Source organism: Sipha flava, unplaced genomic scaffold (genome assembly GCF_003268045.1).
Source record: "Sipha flava isolate LNK unplaced genomic scaffold, YSA_version1 207_pilon_pilon, whole genome shotgun sequence".
NCBI classification, from domain to species: Eukaryota; Metazoa; Arthropoda; class Insecta; order Hemiptera; family Aphididae; genus Sipha; species Sipha flava.
In genome coordinates, this window is record NW_020272813.1 from 201980 (window position 1) to 219441 (window position 17462).

The 17462-nt window shown below is 26.5% G+C and overlaps 1 protein-coding gene across 1 annotated transcript in view; it reads left to right on the top strand.

Moving 5' to 3' along the window:
- The first annotated feature begins 2370 nt into the window (after positions 1-2370).
- LOC112682619 (rho GTPase-activating protein 21-B) overlaps positions 2371-17462 on the top strand; it is a 56532-nt gene continuing 41440 nt past the window's right edge. Inside the window, exons 1-2 of the mRNA XM_025553269.1 lie at positions 2371-2931; positions 3015-3066. Coding sequence (XP_025409054.1) covers positions 3019-3066 — 48 coding nt within the window. The 5' untranslated portion in view covers positions 2371-2931; positions 3015-3018. The remainder of the gene's footprint in view (positions 2932-3014; positions 3067-17462) is intronic.

Consider the following 17462-nt stretch of genomic DNA (forward strand, 5'->3'; position numbering starts at 1 on the left):
TGAGACCACTTAGTAATCATTACTTGTACAGATATTAAAATATAGGTAGGTATAATAAATAATAATTTAAATTAATCTACATCTGTTAATCATTTATTAACCTACTCGTATTTACTTTTAAGAATAATAAGAATATTCCATCAAACCTAAAGGCATTAAATAAAAAAGTTATTTTAAAAATATAGCCAAGAGTCAGACCTTAAATGCTATTTTAAATAATTCTCTTTTATCTTTCATCTTTTTTTTCCATCTAGATAACTGAAAGATTATCTTTTATCTTTTATCTTTTATCTTAAACCTTTGGTCATTATCTGTATCCTTAATCTAGATAAAAATATTGGTTATCTTTCCCAACACTGATAATAACTATTAAATAGTTTTGTAAATTATGTTATATCTTTTTGTATGATAATTTATAACTTATTATAAATAGTGCACATTGAGAATAGTACTGTACGTTTGCAAACAAAATAAGCAAATGCTTAGATATATTACTTATAGGGATTTTATATGAATACACCATATCATAGGAAAAGCTAATATTTTACTAAATAATAAATGTATGTAATAAGTGGCTCCTTAAAAGAAAATTTGCGCGTGAGGTCATGGTAATGTAAAGGGAGAGGGTAATATTAATCCATTAGTTAAATCTTTAAGATTCTGAGTATGATAAAGAATGTTCTTTTTAATATATAATTATTATTTGCGAGGCAAAGTAACTAGTTTTATGATAAAAAATCAATAGTGGAGAGAGGATAGAATTTCAAAACCTCGTTCATATTCCATGACCTGACTTAATATAATAAATTATATGTACCCATACATAAATAGGTAAATTAAGAAATTATACATTTCATATGTCTTTCACGTAACTCGTCATTTTAATTAATAAAATGCAGGTATAATTTAAATAATTATAAATAGATAATACAATACATATTGTTTACGTTAAAATGAAATAACAATAAAAAACTAATAACATGCAAATCTAAAATAAGTGCGACCATTTTTACAATTCAGTATTCTGAGTCGTTAATTATTTTATATTAATTAAATATCTAACTGATAAAAAGAATAGAAATTAAATTCGGAACTGTTGCAAAATATCTGAAGCCTTAATGCCTTAACATATAAAATTATTCAAGGCACATCCCTGATCTCATGCTAAATAATATACATTTTACTGCAATCCTAAGATAATTTTTCTTACTGTAACATTGGTAAAATATTTTGTTGCCTGTGAAATAATTAAAAATAATGCACCATTTTATAGTAGCCACGTTATTATTAGATATTTGGTACGCTACTGCACGTCACATCCATAATAATTTGCCAGCGCGTGCTAGCATTCAAGAATTTAATAGTAGAGATATAAATGTCTAAAAAAGAATTTCGATACAAAACGTTCGTACTATATAATTTGTTTTTGATCCGGCACAGCCAATTAATAATTCGTTACGAGATTGAGTCAATTGAAACATAAATCTCTTCCCCCAATCCTCTCGTCTGTTAAAAAATGCCCATCACGTCACAGAGGATTTGTAAAATAATATAACGCGTAACACGTAGAGTCGTGCGGCGTAAACAGGTCCCCTCTCAAACTCCTCGATCAGTCTTCAGGATATTATACTCGTCCGTCGAAGGCCCGGACGAGTAGAGGATCGAAAGACGTTATCGCAAGGCTCATTTGCAATTCACTCGCAATTTTTCGTAGTGCACACGACACGATATTTAACGATCGATCGAAGCGTCCACCATTAATCCCAAGAAAATATGCAAATCCGTCAAAGAAATGTAAATTCATCTGTACTGAGTACCAACGGTTTCTACGATGTTTGTTCATTTAACTGCGATGGCGCCTCGTGTATCGAATAAGATTTCGTTACACAATTGAGTTGTCACACTGCACAAAACGTACACATATCTATAGGCCCTGTGGCAGCGCGTTACCGTATGGTAACAAAAACAAATTGGCGAGCGCGCGATTTTCACAACACCGGAATTCCTCAGCGATTCACACAGGCCGTAATACGTCGCGCCATCTATGTGCGGATCACCGTGCAACCAAAAATGTTGTTTCGCGTACCCGCCTTGTGCACGAGCACCCGTGAATTACGATAACGATCTAATATTTTGATGACAACGTCGACGACGGGTTAGAGGGGTGCAACGTGAAACGTTTCGGGTTTTTGTGTTTTACGCGGACCTCGAAGATACCGATTTTTTTGCCGCCACAACTGAGAAATGCGAAAATCTCGGCCAACCGATAACGGACGGAGGCCGACGGCGGATATTTCGCTCGCGCCTCACTGGTCGCACTGCGCACCGTCGTCTCTGATTGGAATACGCACCGTATCATTTATTTATTCACGATTTTTTTTTTTCTCCTCTCCTAATTTAATTTCAATCCGTTTCCCGTTTCTCGAGTACACGCGCCGTCCGCGGTCCGGATCCACGAACATTTCCATGTTTACGTGATCATTGTTATCGTTTACTTTTGAAATTTTCAATTTTTACCGCCGAGTAACTGACCGAGACCGTTACGTCGTCCGTCCAATCGATCCGTGGTGCGACGATCCGTTCTCATTCTGCACGGTTTCCATAGATGGTCGACGTGCGACTCGTCTTTCAAGCGCAGCGACTGGTAAAACGTTGAAATCGTTGCACCGGGCACACGTACGCCGTGAGTGCGTGAAAACCGATTACGAATGGAGTGGTCTTTCGCTTTACCGTCCCTACGGCGGCGACGACAACCACAACATCATCAACAACAACAACAACAACAACAAAAACAACAGCGACGACTGCTGCATCAGTTGTAGACGTGTGTAGCGAGTTTTTTCGTGTGATTATTGTTGGTGCTACTACTAACTCCTCGGACTCTACCATAAATGCTCCGTCCGACTGATACTGTTCGATTACGATAACCAGGTAGAACTTGAAACCTTTCGGCTCTACTAGACCAAAAACCACTTGTCACTTAGTGATTCAATAATTATGTTGTGTTCTTGCAGGGTGATGGCCGAAGATGTTTCGGAGAGTAGAGATTGGGTGCCTTCAACTTCGGTAAGTCTTTTTCTTTTATCTTTTTCTCTTAGTTTGGTGACCATCATAATATCTAATCCTTCAACCCTAATCATCATTCCGTTGATCCTGGTAGTCTATGATCTGATTGATTGACTAATTTTCCCTGATTTGTTACTATTAACCAAAATATTTGTTACAGTACATTGATTTTGTATTATTTTGTTTTTATCATGTTACCGTATTTTGTATTTTCTAGGATTATCTAATTCAATAAATTGTTATAAGATACTAAAAAAACTATTCAATATAATAATAAAATAAAACCTTTTAAAAACCTTGACATTTAAATAATAAATCCTCGATATACTGACATTTAGTGAAAAATTGAAAAACCAATAGAACTATCTTTTTTATATAGATAGTTAGTACTTATTTATTTAACAACATGAATTGTTTGATTTATTTTTATTTTTATTTTTTTATTTATCAAAACTGAAAGCAATAGTACAGAATTAAATTTATTTCAAACATAACAATTAATAAATAGATAAGGCAATTTAGAAACAAAGGTAATCATTTTAATTTAAATATTTTATTAAAGAAAAAAAGAAAAAATTTTTATTAATTATAATTAACATTCTATTGATAGGTCCATAATAAATTGTAATTTTGAGTATGATGACTGATAAAAAAAAGAATATAATTTCTAAAATTAAATGTCTTAACACTAAGGGTCAATATACCAATAAATTAATTAGTTAATATACATATATATATATATTTAAATTTGTATTTTTGTTTTTTTCTCTTTCCTTCAATAATGCGTTTTCCTTATTTTATTCTATAGTTATAATTCTGATATTTTGTTAAGATCTTACTGTATTTTACTTATCAAACTACCTGTTTATAATAAATAAATATTGCTCTAGTAAATCCATGTCTTCAATATTATTATTTAATAAATTATAAACAAGATTAACATTTTTTTTTTTTATTCTGTGTTTAGATCTTTGTGTTAACGATTTAATGCCTGATTTTAGTCTAAAAAAAAATTCATAGTCAACTGAGTTATTAAATAAAATAAATTAAATTATTTAAATCTTTATGATTTTTTAGGTACATTAACTGTTTATTTTTATTTTATTCTTTTTTTTATTAAATTTACTGTACTTGGTTATATTTTTTATCATAATATTATTTTTAAAAAAGTAGGTTAAAATGCTGATATTTCTTAATATAAGATATTCTTTGAATTTTATTTATTCTTTATTTATAAAAATAAAAGGTTACTTAAAAAAGAATTACCATTATATTTATAAGTTGTATGATTTGTCTAAGTTGATCTGTTATTTTTATTGAATTGTAATGGTAGCAATTATTTGTAGTGTTTAATATATAATATAAAACATTTTTGTATCAAAAAAGTTTTATGAATATGATATCTTGGTTTTGAGAAGTCAGTCTAACTCACTATTTATATTAAAAATTATGTATGGACGTTTAGATAATATTTTTATTTTTCACACTTTACAATTGCTCTCTTTTGCCAATGAAAGTATTTCAACCTATTTGATATTCTTTGACATGTTATCTCATGGAAAAAATTGACTATCTTTAGACATTTTAATTTAGACATTTTTCTCTTCGTATAATAATGTTTTTATTCTTATTTTTTGTACTTACTATACTTAAAACAATAAATTTCACTATTTGATTTTTATACTCTGTAATATAGAAAAATGTATGACAAAATTAAACATATTATTTTGTACTTGTAAGCTTATTTCAAGGCTTATTTAAATTTAATATTTTTGGTTAACCTGGCATCAACTGTCAAAGAGTAGTATTTTTTTAAGTATTAATTACATTTGTGAATCTTTAAATAATGTAGAATTTGTAAAAATTAATTAAATATTGTTCTTGATAAGATTCTGATGGATGATGTTTAAAAATATTATTCAAATGATAATAGCTTCTAAGTTATACTTTTGATCCTTAGTTCAATATTTTTATAGACAGTTAAAATTTACCTTGTTATAACATAACCGATGTTGCAATCAAATATTCACAGTTACTTAACCATTAGTGTTGTTTTGTGTTTAAATTATTGTATAACTTATTATTTTAGTTCTGAATTAATTTTTATAACAAAATGTAAGACCTATAATCTAGACATTAATGTTCTGTTAAAAGTACTTTTATAAATTATATATATATATATATATATATATATATATATATGTATTCTATAGAATTTAAACGAAGTCATTAGATAGTACATTTTTTTGAATTAACCATTTAAATGTAATAGTTGTCAATAACTAAGTACCCAATAAATAAAGTTTTGAAGTAACTAAAAAAATGAATATATATAAAACTATGTATTAAACAGTGCTTGACTTGGCAAAATTAAAGAAGGGGGACTCTGTTAAAAAAAAATTGCATCCCAAAACTTTTTAAGCATTTTAATTATAACGTAATAATAATAGGAGGACGCTATAATTTTTAAAAATTAAAAGTGGTAACTCATTTCCCTGCATCCCCCCACAAGTCAAGCACTGGTATTAAGTATATGACTGGTTATATTTACATCAATTGACAAGTAGATGACCATGATATCACATCAATCAAATAAATTCAGAAATAAATCACTCTTCTATTGTCAGGTCGATGATTTTTTTACAAACTTGCTTGTCATGGCAGAACTTTTCATATATAAATAATAATTCAAATTTTCACTGCTAAATAACAATTTATAGTTTTTATATTTAGTAACATCACAACAAACTGTACTTGTAAAATTATTATAGTTGAGAACATACTATTGTACACATTATATATTTAGAAAGTCTCATTAACAGTAGCTACATTGGTTATTTCCTGGACATTATATTTAAAATAATAATAGTACCTATTGAATAAACGAGATCAGGAATTTTATTATGCGGTCACAAAGTATCAACAATGCATGTTTCCTGTCAATTGGTATGTGGGCTGTGTCAACCACTATAAAATGAAAAAAAAATCATAGAGCAACTAATACTATATCATAATCGAACTTATTTTCATAACTGGATAGATTAAATCATTTACATAGATCTTCTAATTATATTTTATTATTTACGAATGGTGGGTATTTTCCAAAAATGTTTAGATAAGAATTTAATACTTTTAGTCGATCTATTTGTGTTGATCAAAATTTTAAAAATATTCTAGATATACTTAGTGACAAGTTCTAGGAAAAGCCCTACATTTTAATATCGGGGTTAAACTATTATGTTGTAAATTTGATAATTTACAACAATATTTATCAATATTCTATCGCCTTCTTAATGTTATAAGATATTAGAACAATTAAATATTATTTATTTCTTATATTCCAAAAATTTTGTTGTACAAGTTATCATTAAATTTTCAGAAAATGCCGTCGGCCACTGTATATTATTTTTATTCCTGTTTTGCACATTGTGGACTGTGGTACAATTAAATTGATTATTTTATATGTATTTCTTATTAGTTACAATTTAAAATATAGGTCTAAATTCGTATAATTTATTGGATAAATAATGTGAACTGTAGATGCTTAGGTAGGTACACTTATTTATACTATATACTATATTTGAATAGTTTTAATTGTTTATTTTTAAGCATGGAAATTACTTTATTTTAATGCATAAAATAAAAATATGTTTTTTAGTAGTTTTATTTGTAAATTAAATTGTAATTAACTTGATAAAAATATTAATTTCTCCTAACTGTTAATAAGTAGGCTGTAGTTAAATGTCATTAAATATATAAATAACTAATAATTTTTACATAATGGATAAACCGTGTTGTAGACATTTTATAAAGTGACTTAAGATACATATTCGTGTTTTGACATTTTCTAATGATTTATTAATATTTGATAGTACATATTTGAATAATATTTCACTTTTACTTTATTTTTAATATTTTTTATAAAGTTTTAATCTTATTTTTAAAAATATATGAAAAGTAATTAATATCGATTTCTGAATGATAAAACACAAGTTGATATTTTTAAAAATCTGGTTAAAAAGTAAATAAATTTTTTGATATCTTCGTGGTGACATCACAATACATCAAAATGTTTCTGATTCATAAGAGATTATAAGTCACGTTCATATCACTGATTTGTCAGGCTTTCTTTTTATTTCTACGAGCACGAATTGTCAAACATGAATTGCTGATGTCTTTATTAGTATAGAAAACTACGACTAACTAAAGATAATAAACTATAAAAAAAGAAAAGTTTCTTTCTTGGGTAACCTACGTTAGTCATAAGTCATAATAGCACCACGACATCACACTGCTGCAGAGAGAAACATAATATAATAGTACCTTAAGTATTTACGTTTATGCTAACAGCTAAATAAAAATATTTCTATTTTAGTGCAATAAATATATGTATTTATTTTGTATTTTTACTAAACAAGATGTATGAAATGAATTTTCAAAGTATTTATACTTCTAATATTACTAACTATAACTACATACTAATTGTAAATATTTTATTAAAGCTCGTATATTTGTGTAAAATGTTTTACAAAATTTTACTTTGGTCTTAAGTAAGGACCTCTATTTTGCCAACATATTATCTATTAATCTAATCATATTCTTGATAATTAAATGAACTCGGTATTTTTATTTAACTACGTTTAGTGGAAATGTTGTGTGATGATGTGAACTTAATTTAATTTTAAATAATGTAATAAAAACTATTATTAAATTCATCCTATTTATAATAATAAATTTATAACTTACACGTTATATTTCTTAAATATTAAGTCTAGATTATTAAAAAAAATACATTATGGCTAACTGTTAAATTATGATACTGTATAGCTGAGGTAGAGGTGGCCAATTTTTATAGAATTGTGATAGACTTCTGAGTCTTTCTGGGTTGTCACGATCGACGAAAAAAAAAAGTTTGTCACTGAGCAAAAATATATTTTATATACATATTCCTTGTTGTTTTTTCTTCTGTTTAAAATATTAATAAGAAATAATAACTTTTAATTTTACAATTTTATATACTTTTTTAAATTTATATGAACGCGATAAATAAAGTTATTTAATAGTGAATATCCATTAGATTGGGTATAAAATAGCTAATCGATATCAATGTAAAATTTTGTTTTTTCATAGTTTTTTATTGCTATGTATTATTACAATATATTGCTTTTTTTAATTTTCATATTCGCTTGTTAAAGATATAAAAATTTACAAAAAAAAAAAAAAAAAAATAGAAATAAAAAACATTTTAACTCATTGTTTTCAGACAAAATTACGAAAAAAGACGATTGCTTGAATTCATATCGCGATCAACATGTTGGCCACTCCTGTTCTAAAGTTTTTAAATGCATCAATTGTCCTCTTTTTATTAGTGTTAATTGACTTGGATTGTTATAGCATATTTATCTTTAATAATTTTCAATTGAAGATCATAAACAGTATAAACAATTTTTCTACCTAAGTGTATATCATAAATGATTATGATGTATGGGTAAACGCTAAAAAATAATATAATATTATTATATAATAATATAATAAGTTATGCGTAATATTTTTTCTTGCATTTTAAATATGGTAGCTTATTCTATTATAGTATAACTATAGATCTTTGAGTATTTATGTATTTTATTTGTCAGTACAACTGCGAAGTTTTTTGATAATGTTATTAAATAAGTCCTATTTGATGAAATTTTATATTTTTGATTTATGAAGTTTTATGTTAAATAGAATCGATTATATTGTTTATAATAATTAGACGCTTATACTATATTATATTTTAAATATCACAATTACTCACTTCTGTAAATTTACATTTGACAAATTGTAAGCTGTACATTATTGGATTTAGTTTTTCTAGTGAAAGTGTTGGGATAATACCACTTTAATTTGCCACACAGGACGCGAATCTAGACGTTAGATGGATAATTAGTAAAAGTTGTGACTACAGCGGCAACAACACGTGTATTATACGATTGTTATTGCTTTGCTATTTAAAAGCAAAATTTCAAACAATCGTGTGTCATTGACTTAATAAAACTATCTGTCTATAAAAATGTGTAAGAAATGTTATATGTAATGAGATTGGTAATTAATGAAGATTAATGCAAAATTAATGAATTCATACAAGTGTACCTATCAGTTGATACAAATAAATATTTGGTTTCTAAAATGTTATGGTTACAATTAAAAATCGTTCATAATTATTATTTCTTAATACGTGTTATATTTAATCAAGCATTTTATAGCTATAATTTGTATTGATTAAGTGGATCAAAAATGAGTAATATGTATTAAATCGATTTAAATTATATGTAACTGTAGAAAATGCTCGTAATAAAATATATCGATTGCTATTAGTAGGTATATTATTATATTATTTAAAATTTTAAAGTCATAAAACATAAATTAAGCAATACTGTGTAATAATTAATTATGAGCTAATTAAATAGTATTGTTGTATGTCTGTTCTAATCGTTTAGGTACTAAATTATTGATTATTAATAAATGTATAATATTAAAATCTATAATCATTGTATAGGATGTTTCAAAAATAAAGCAAGATTTAAATATGCTATAAATTAAACTTTTTTATTTAAAAAAAAAAATAATAACAAATATATAATTCTTTTTAGGAGAAGTTAAGGTTTAACAGTGAAAAACATTATCGGACATATGGCCCTCCCTACTAGCCCTACAGGCGATTATTCTTTCCATAAAATTTACCATACCATCACTGGATAACACATTGCCCCCATCTAATTCGTTGAGGACACAACGGATTAATTGCTTAAATTCCAAGGCATTTCGAACTTTGTTCTGGTAAACTTGTGACTTAGTGTATTTCTATAAGAAAAAAATCACACGGTGTCAAGTCGCAAGATCGTGGTGGATAGTTTTGGCCACGCAACGGTATTAGTCTGTTCGGGTTAACTTCTTACGCAGCAGAGGGATTATTTCTCTTGAAGTATAACAAGTTGGTACCGTCTTGTGTTAACCATACAAGAATACCTACTGAGCTCAGTAATTTTCTTTGGCCTTATTTGAACCAAATGAACATAAAAAATGTTTAGTTTCAACTTGTCACACTTCAAGAGAACCAATCACTAAGGATACACTAAGTCACGAGTTTACCAGAACAAGGTTCGAAATGTCTTGAAACTTAAGCAAGAAATCCGCCATATCCTCAACGAACTTGATGGGGCAATGTATTACCTAGTGATGGTAAATTTTATGGAAAGAATAATTGCTTGGCTTGCATGGCTGGTAGAGAGGATCATGTGCCCGATATTTTTTTTCGCTAAACCCTTAACTCCTTTTGAAAAGAATAATATATTTGTTATGTTGTTTTAAAATAAATAAATTTATAGCAGATTTAAATCCTGCGTTATTTTTGAAACACCTTATTATGCATTCCATAATATAACATGCTCTAAATTATATACTTCTAAGTAAGTAGGTTTTGTATTACATTTCTAATTCTTAATTTCAACATTAAAAATATATCTTCTTACTTATCTTACTTAAAAATATATGAAATATATGTAAAATTGCCATTGTATATATGTATATAGTATTTACAATTTATATTTCTTCTATTACTTAGCAAATACAATTTCATTTTGTAGTTTATAAGCACGTTCATGAATATTGTGCAAAATAATGATCTATATATATTATCCTTTTGTTATAAACATATTTTATGAGTGTGATGCATTTTATAGTAAATATCAGAAAAGTGAAAAATTGTCAATGGTAATTATTTTAGGATTATTAGAAAAGGAAATCTTCATGTTATTGTTGAATAACGATTAATTTCATAAATAACAAAAGTACTATGTATAGTATATAGTCGATTTTTAATTTATTTTAATCCAATTTAGTTTTAATAAATATCAAAACTTGAATGAAATGTATGTATGAAGTATAAATATAAATTGTGCTATGTTAATACGTTTATTAGGTGTTAATTGATTGGTTAATAAGACTATCACATAGACTACTTTTCTATTATATTGCTTAAGTATATAAATTAACTTAATATTGCTTGGTGATTTAAAATTCATAACAGGTAAAATGGTTCTTATGACGGCATTCCAATAAAAATTAGTTTTGTTGATACGAATTACATGAATGTATAAAATATAATCATATACTATTTCATCTGTATTTACAATAATGGACAAAATAATAATTTAAAATAATAACGACTGTTAAAATTTTGAAATTTTAGACATAGTTAAAAGCATTAAATATTATCATATTTTCATAAATATATTATACGTAAATACATAAGATAATAAATTAAGTTTTTTACTCACATCTTCTATATTAGTTATACTCAACATATTAAGTCAATTATGAAGAAAAATGCATATTTTATTTATTAACAATTTTAATTGTAGTCTTATAGTAATATACGATCGTGCTTAGCACACAACGAGTTTATGAGGTTTAGTACCTTCACATCACAATTATCGGCAGCAGCGAAGTACTATACAAAAATAAACAGCAAATTATGTTCGCATTAACGTTAGTGGAGATTCTGTGGCTTGTAGATCATACAAAAAGAAATGCACGTATAAAATAAATACAATTTAAAGTAGAGTATAAAAAAACGTTATACTCGAACAGGAGAGAATCAACAATCGCTAATCCCGCAGACATTAGTTGTATCACATACACTAGTATATAGACACATGTACATTGCATCATCCAAAGGTGTTGAAGGAAAATTACCAGACCTCGGAACTTTAAAACTGATTATAAATAACAAAACATTAATAGTTGTTAGTTAATTAATCACGACCAACTGGAACTTATTCACTTAGCTTTAAATAATTCCATGAAGTATCTTTATGATTTTTGGGAGTCATATCTGATATAACCATATTATATTTATGATAAGGATTTTTGGTCCTGTAATTGAAATTCGTTATTACTATTATAATTATTTTTATTCATGAATTGGATAAATAATTTATAAGGTGACAGGAATTTATTTTGAATTTTTAAAAAATGTATTATACACTATGAATTCTCATATCATAAAGTAGACATCCATTTTGGGGGAAGAACTATTTCATGATATGTGCGTTTTATGTGAGTTATAGATTTTGTTTTGATAAATTAGTCAAAATTCTATTGATTGCATGTTTGCATGATTAATTAACTTTAAATGTGGTGTAACAAGTATAAATATGTTGATTGTGCCCGTTTTATTTAGTTAAATTGTTTTCCTTGTGAAAATTTTATAACCATAATTGTTCACAATTGCTCCTTACAACTAACGATCGAGTAGTTTAAGGTCGAAGTATTATTATTTAAAAAGAGAAAAATATTTTCTGTTCAGCCTCGTGCGTTATTTTGCAATACAAGTATGTAATAATACTACAATGTTCTAGGCCAGCGGTTCTAAATCTTTTTAGTACCGCAATCCAAATTTTCCCCAAAAAATCTCGCCACCCACATGATTTCACTTTTCAAAAAAAAGTAAAAACAAAATTTGTATTATATAAATATGTATACATTTTTACTAGGTATTGTGTATTTTATAAGTATTTTATAGGTTTATAATTAATATATTTTTACAAATGTACTTTTAATAATGGAGGTGTATGCGAAATGTGTGCTTGTTTTCTGTTATGGTTAATAATAGCATTGACATCGACGTAAATTTTAGTTATTTTCAAACGTAAAGAGTTCGATAAGTTTATCTTGTTCTGATGTTTGTTTTTGTTGCCCACTATTGCCAAAAATCCAACTTTACACATATATGAAGATAAGGATGTGAGTAGTATTTTTATAACTTCAGTTGAAAGAATTGGAAAGATTGTTGAGATGACAACCAAAACTGAATCACATTATTGCGGCTAAATTGAAGTTTTAAAGATGAATCTTTTAATAAATCAATGAATTCTTCATTGGCTTTGGTCGAAATCTTACAGCTTCCTGAAACAGATTCACAATCCAGCTATTTTGTTCATATTTTTTCATTTCTTCAAGAAAGTAAAAATTGAAATTATCTTTCAACGAAATTAAATGCAAACTGATGTGGTTAATTATGTCTTCAGCTAATTTTATATCACTTTTAGTTATGAAAATTTGAGATGTTTCAAAGCAAACATAATTTTGCTTTTCAGTGTTGTTTTGCTTTAAAGTAAGTTTTATCATAAAACTTTTAATTTTGTCATGAACCGTAAATATATTGGCTTCTTGTATTCTTTTTAAATATATGTTTAATTCGTTAAGTTTACTGATTAATTTAACATATTTTTTTTGGAATCAATATAATTCAAAAAATGTTCGCGACCCTCCAAAAATTGACTGACGGCTCACCAGTGGGTCGTGACCCACACTTTGAGAAACGCTGTTCTAGACATACACAAATCTTCTGATCGAAACACGATTCGTATTTTTTACTACTTTTATATTAATGAATACCTCGAGCATAAACCCATACAATTGGTGTATTATATTGCTGAGCCAATTAGAATACATTGAGAAAAGATTTTACGAAATTGTGTAAGGAAAAGTTTACATATACCTGTTTTACAAATTAATTTGTCTAATAATAAAACAAATAAACGACTTATTTCAAGTATTCGTGGGCCATATTCATAAACCACGGTTATGTTTCTAGCAGAATTAGAAAGTTTACACAAGCGAAAGTCCATCATTATAAATAACAACCATCGTTTATTTGTTTAAAATTTAATATAAGTTAATTATTGATTTTGAAATACTTGTTATTCTATATGATAGGTTATGGATTATGATTGGCTTTATCATCTTTAAAAAAGAAATATACTCTTATAATGGCTATTATTTAAAAAGTAACGAATTAATTACTGATTTATTGATTTTTTTTCCCCAGTTAAAAAATGTTATAAAAAGTTGATAAGACTGTGTGAAATATATGTATAATGGTTAATTTACTAAATTTCAGTAGTTATGTACATTTGAAAATGTTTATTATAATTATAAATACATTATTATAATGATGCCATATTTTAGTATTTTACTGATCATAATATATTATGTGTATTGAACATAATTAATAATTATTCATAAATTATTGCCAACATTTAAAAACAAATAATGTCGTTTTGTATTGATGAGCAAAAAATTGATAAATGATTACTTTTCATTGATTAAAATAGTTTTATGATTTGTATATTTTATATTTGTTTAAGTTATCACCTTATATTTATTATTCATAACTGAATAAATGAAGACTCAGTGGCATAACTGACTTAGAAAAAAGAGAAAGGGAAGGGGAAATTAAAGCCCACTAAAGAAGAGTAGTGGCTATATTTATTCTCCCTTCTTGAAAAATCCTATGTGTCCTGGGAGTTAAAATAACATTTACTGCACCTAGAATTGGTATTTATTTTTAATTTATATAATCGTTTTTGATAACTTCCTACAAATATTAAGGTCTAAAACACAAAATAACTTTACAGCATATATTAGACAGGGCCTTAGCAAGGGGATGGTGAGAGGTGTTTAAGCCACGGGCGCAATACCTGGGAGAACGCAAAAATTATTATCTTGCATTTAATGTTAAAAATTACTACGGTCAATGTGTATTTTGTTAAAAACATTTTTAACATCCTTCATATTAATTAAAGCAATTATTGAAAATAATGTCTAATAAGCTTAATATATTTAAATTAAAAATACATAAAGGTGCATTTTGAAGTTTCGTCCCAGGCGCAATGTTTGGTTGCTATGACACTGATATTAAATACTAAAGAACAATATTTATCTAAAATAATAATTAACAATAGGTACCTTATCTTGCTAAATCATAAGTTCATAGTTTCTTTATGATTTTTGTAATTTTATTTCAGTAAATATATAGCAAATACTTACACAAATAAAGCAATTTATAAAGGGATCGCTCCACCCCTCCCCCCGCTCGAAATATGCCACTCTGCAAACTTGCAGTCTTTTTTTTTAAGAAATTCTATAATAAACTATTATACTTCAACTCTCACGAACTAAACAATCAAAATATTTACAGCTGTGAATGTGAAAAACTGCTAGTCTAAAATAGAATTATCAATAAAAAAAATGTAATAAGGATATATTTTTGGAAGATAGTGCGTCTATGTAAGAAAAATTATTGCCACAGGATGAAAATTGCCTTTTGAGGATTAGCATGCAGTCTCAATATATAATAATCAATTTTGATATATTCTATAAATGGAAAAAACCACTTTTACACTAACGTCTAACTATCTCACTAGTATAATTTGGATAATTTTGTAATGAGTTTCGTGCATTTGATAGTAATTAAAATCAATTTATATTTAATACATTTTCATATTTTATAAAAGCATTAAAATATATTTTCAATATTTTTGAAACAAAAATAATTTTGTATATTTATATTTGATGAATAATGAACTATGGTCGTTTAATATGAAATGGAAATTTCTTTGATGTATAATTTAAAACTGATATAGATTTTTTATCCTGGATTATATCTTAAGAAGCATTACATAAATTATACAAAGTATTTTTAAAAAGTTGTATAAAATATTTTATAATGAATTATTATTTGGGGTAATCATTTCACAGATTCTGGCTCGTTCAAATATACTCATTTGGGCCGAATCTTTTTTTTGTTGGGAAGTATGAATATGACTAATTCCCGAGTAACAGGGTGATTTATAAGGTCAGTATTAAAATATATTGGGGAAAATGTTAGATTTTATTTCTGGTCACCGGTATATCTATATACTATTAAACAACATCCGTCTAATTATACGCAACCATTCTTCAATTTATGCACACGGACTTTAGCAATATTGTAGAACTTTCAATTTTCTTGTTTTGTAAATTATAGCATGTTAATCATGAATAACAAATACATTACTATAAGAATTATTTTTTACTACAGTTTTCAGTAAGAAAATTATTAATTTTTGATTTTATACTTGAAATAGTGTTTTAATAATAATTCAAAAATTTTTTTTTAAGTTAATTTTAACTATGTAAACATTATTAAAATTAATTATTCACGTAATTTCCTTATTCAAGTTCTTGATAGTGATGGTTAAATATTCAATATTAATTATCAGTATTATTAGTTTTCATCCGGTATGTTAAGTAAATTTGGAAAAAAAATTTTTTCGAATTTTGATTTTAAGGAATTATTAAATATTATTTTAACTATAATGTTAATAATGTAATTACTCGTAATCCATCACTATACTTATTATAGATATTAATACATTTTTCTTACAAAGCGAATAAATAAATTTAATTAATTCGGTTTGAAAATTAATGTTGGAATAATCCAGGTTTTACATTTTATAAAAATACATAAATTTAAAGAGCTAATATTCAAAGTTCCTTATTTTATCCTTATCCTTAAATATAATATATAGATAGGCACCTAAATTATTTTTTGACGATTATAATAGTTAAAAAGTATAATTAATATATGAGATATTATGTAAAAATGTATAAAATCTTAAAAGACTTAAGAGAAAATATTGCGATGAGTAATGCATTAGTTCAATGGCGCACGTTATGGGTCAAGTGGTCATTAAAAAAAATCTGGGTGGTTGTTGACCGTTGGTTGTAATAGGCCTTATGTTGCTGTAAATTATTATTTACAGTCATGGTGGGTAACTGGTGGCTCGCGAGCCTTTTTTATCGTGCTATATTTTTAAATTACATCGTACAATTTTATAGTTTATCGTCTATCGATATAATAATTGTTATCTGGTATTAAACATCGTTAAATGTCTAAATTTCATATATAATATTGATTATAAATACTATAGTATTTATAATTTATGGTATAGCTTTCAACTATAGCTATTTGTATCGAACTATTTAACTATTTTAGTTTCTTCGTATCATTCGTGTCGTGATGTCTTGTGTGTTAAATTTATTATTTTCATGGATATAAATGCTGATTAAAATTTATATTTTGAAAGATTTTTTTTTTTGCTTTCCATGCTCTGACCCGCTAGATTTTAATTTTCTAAAATTTTGCCTTATAGTAACTTTGAGTTGCCCATCCCTGATTTACAACATTATTCATGCACCTGGTGTACTGTTATATAGTATATTATTATGCGATAAAGTATATTTTAAATAATTTTGGGGTTTGTGGGTGGTCTCACTATATATATGTATCACTATTAGTGTTATCATGTTCGATCCATGCTGGTAAGATTCAGTTAGTGCCACTACATTAGTATATACTATATAATATAATAGCATATTCAAATAGTATATTTAATGTTTTAGTATATATAGATAAAATTATACATTTATGTTGCGTTATTTATGCAAGACATGTACTTATCTATTTCATGTACGTGAATAAACATAATCAAACGGGCCGTGTGTACGCGTACTTTAAAAAAGGATTTACA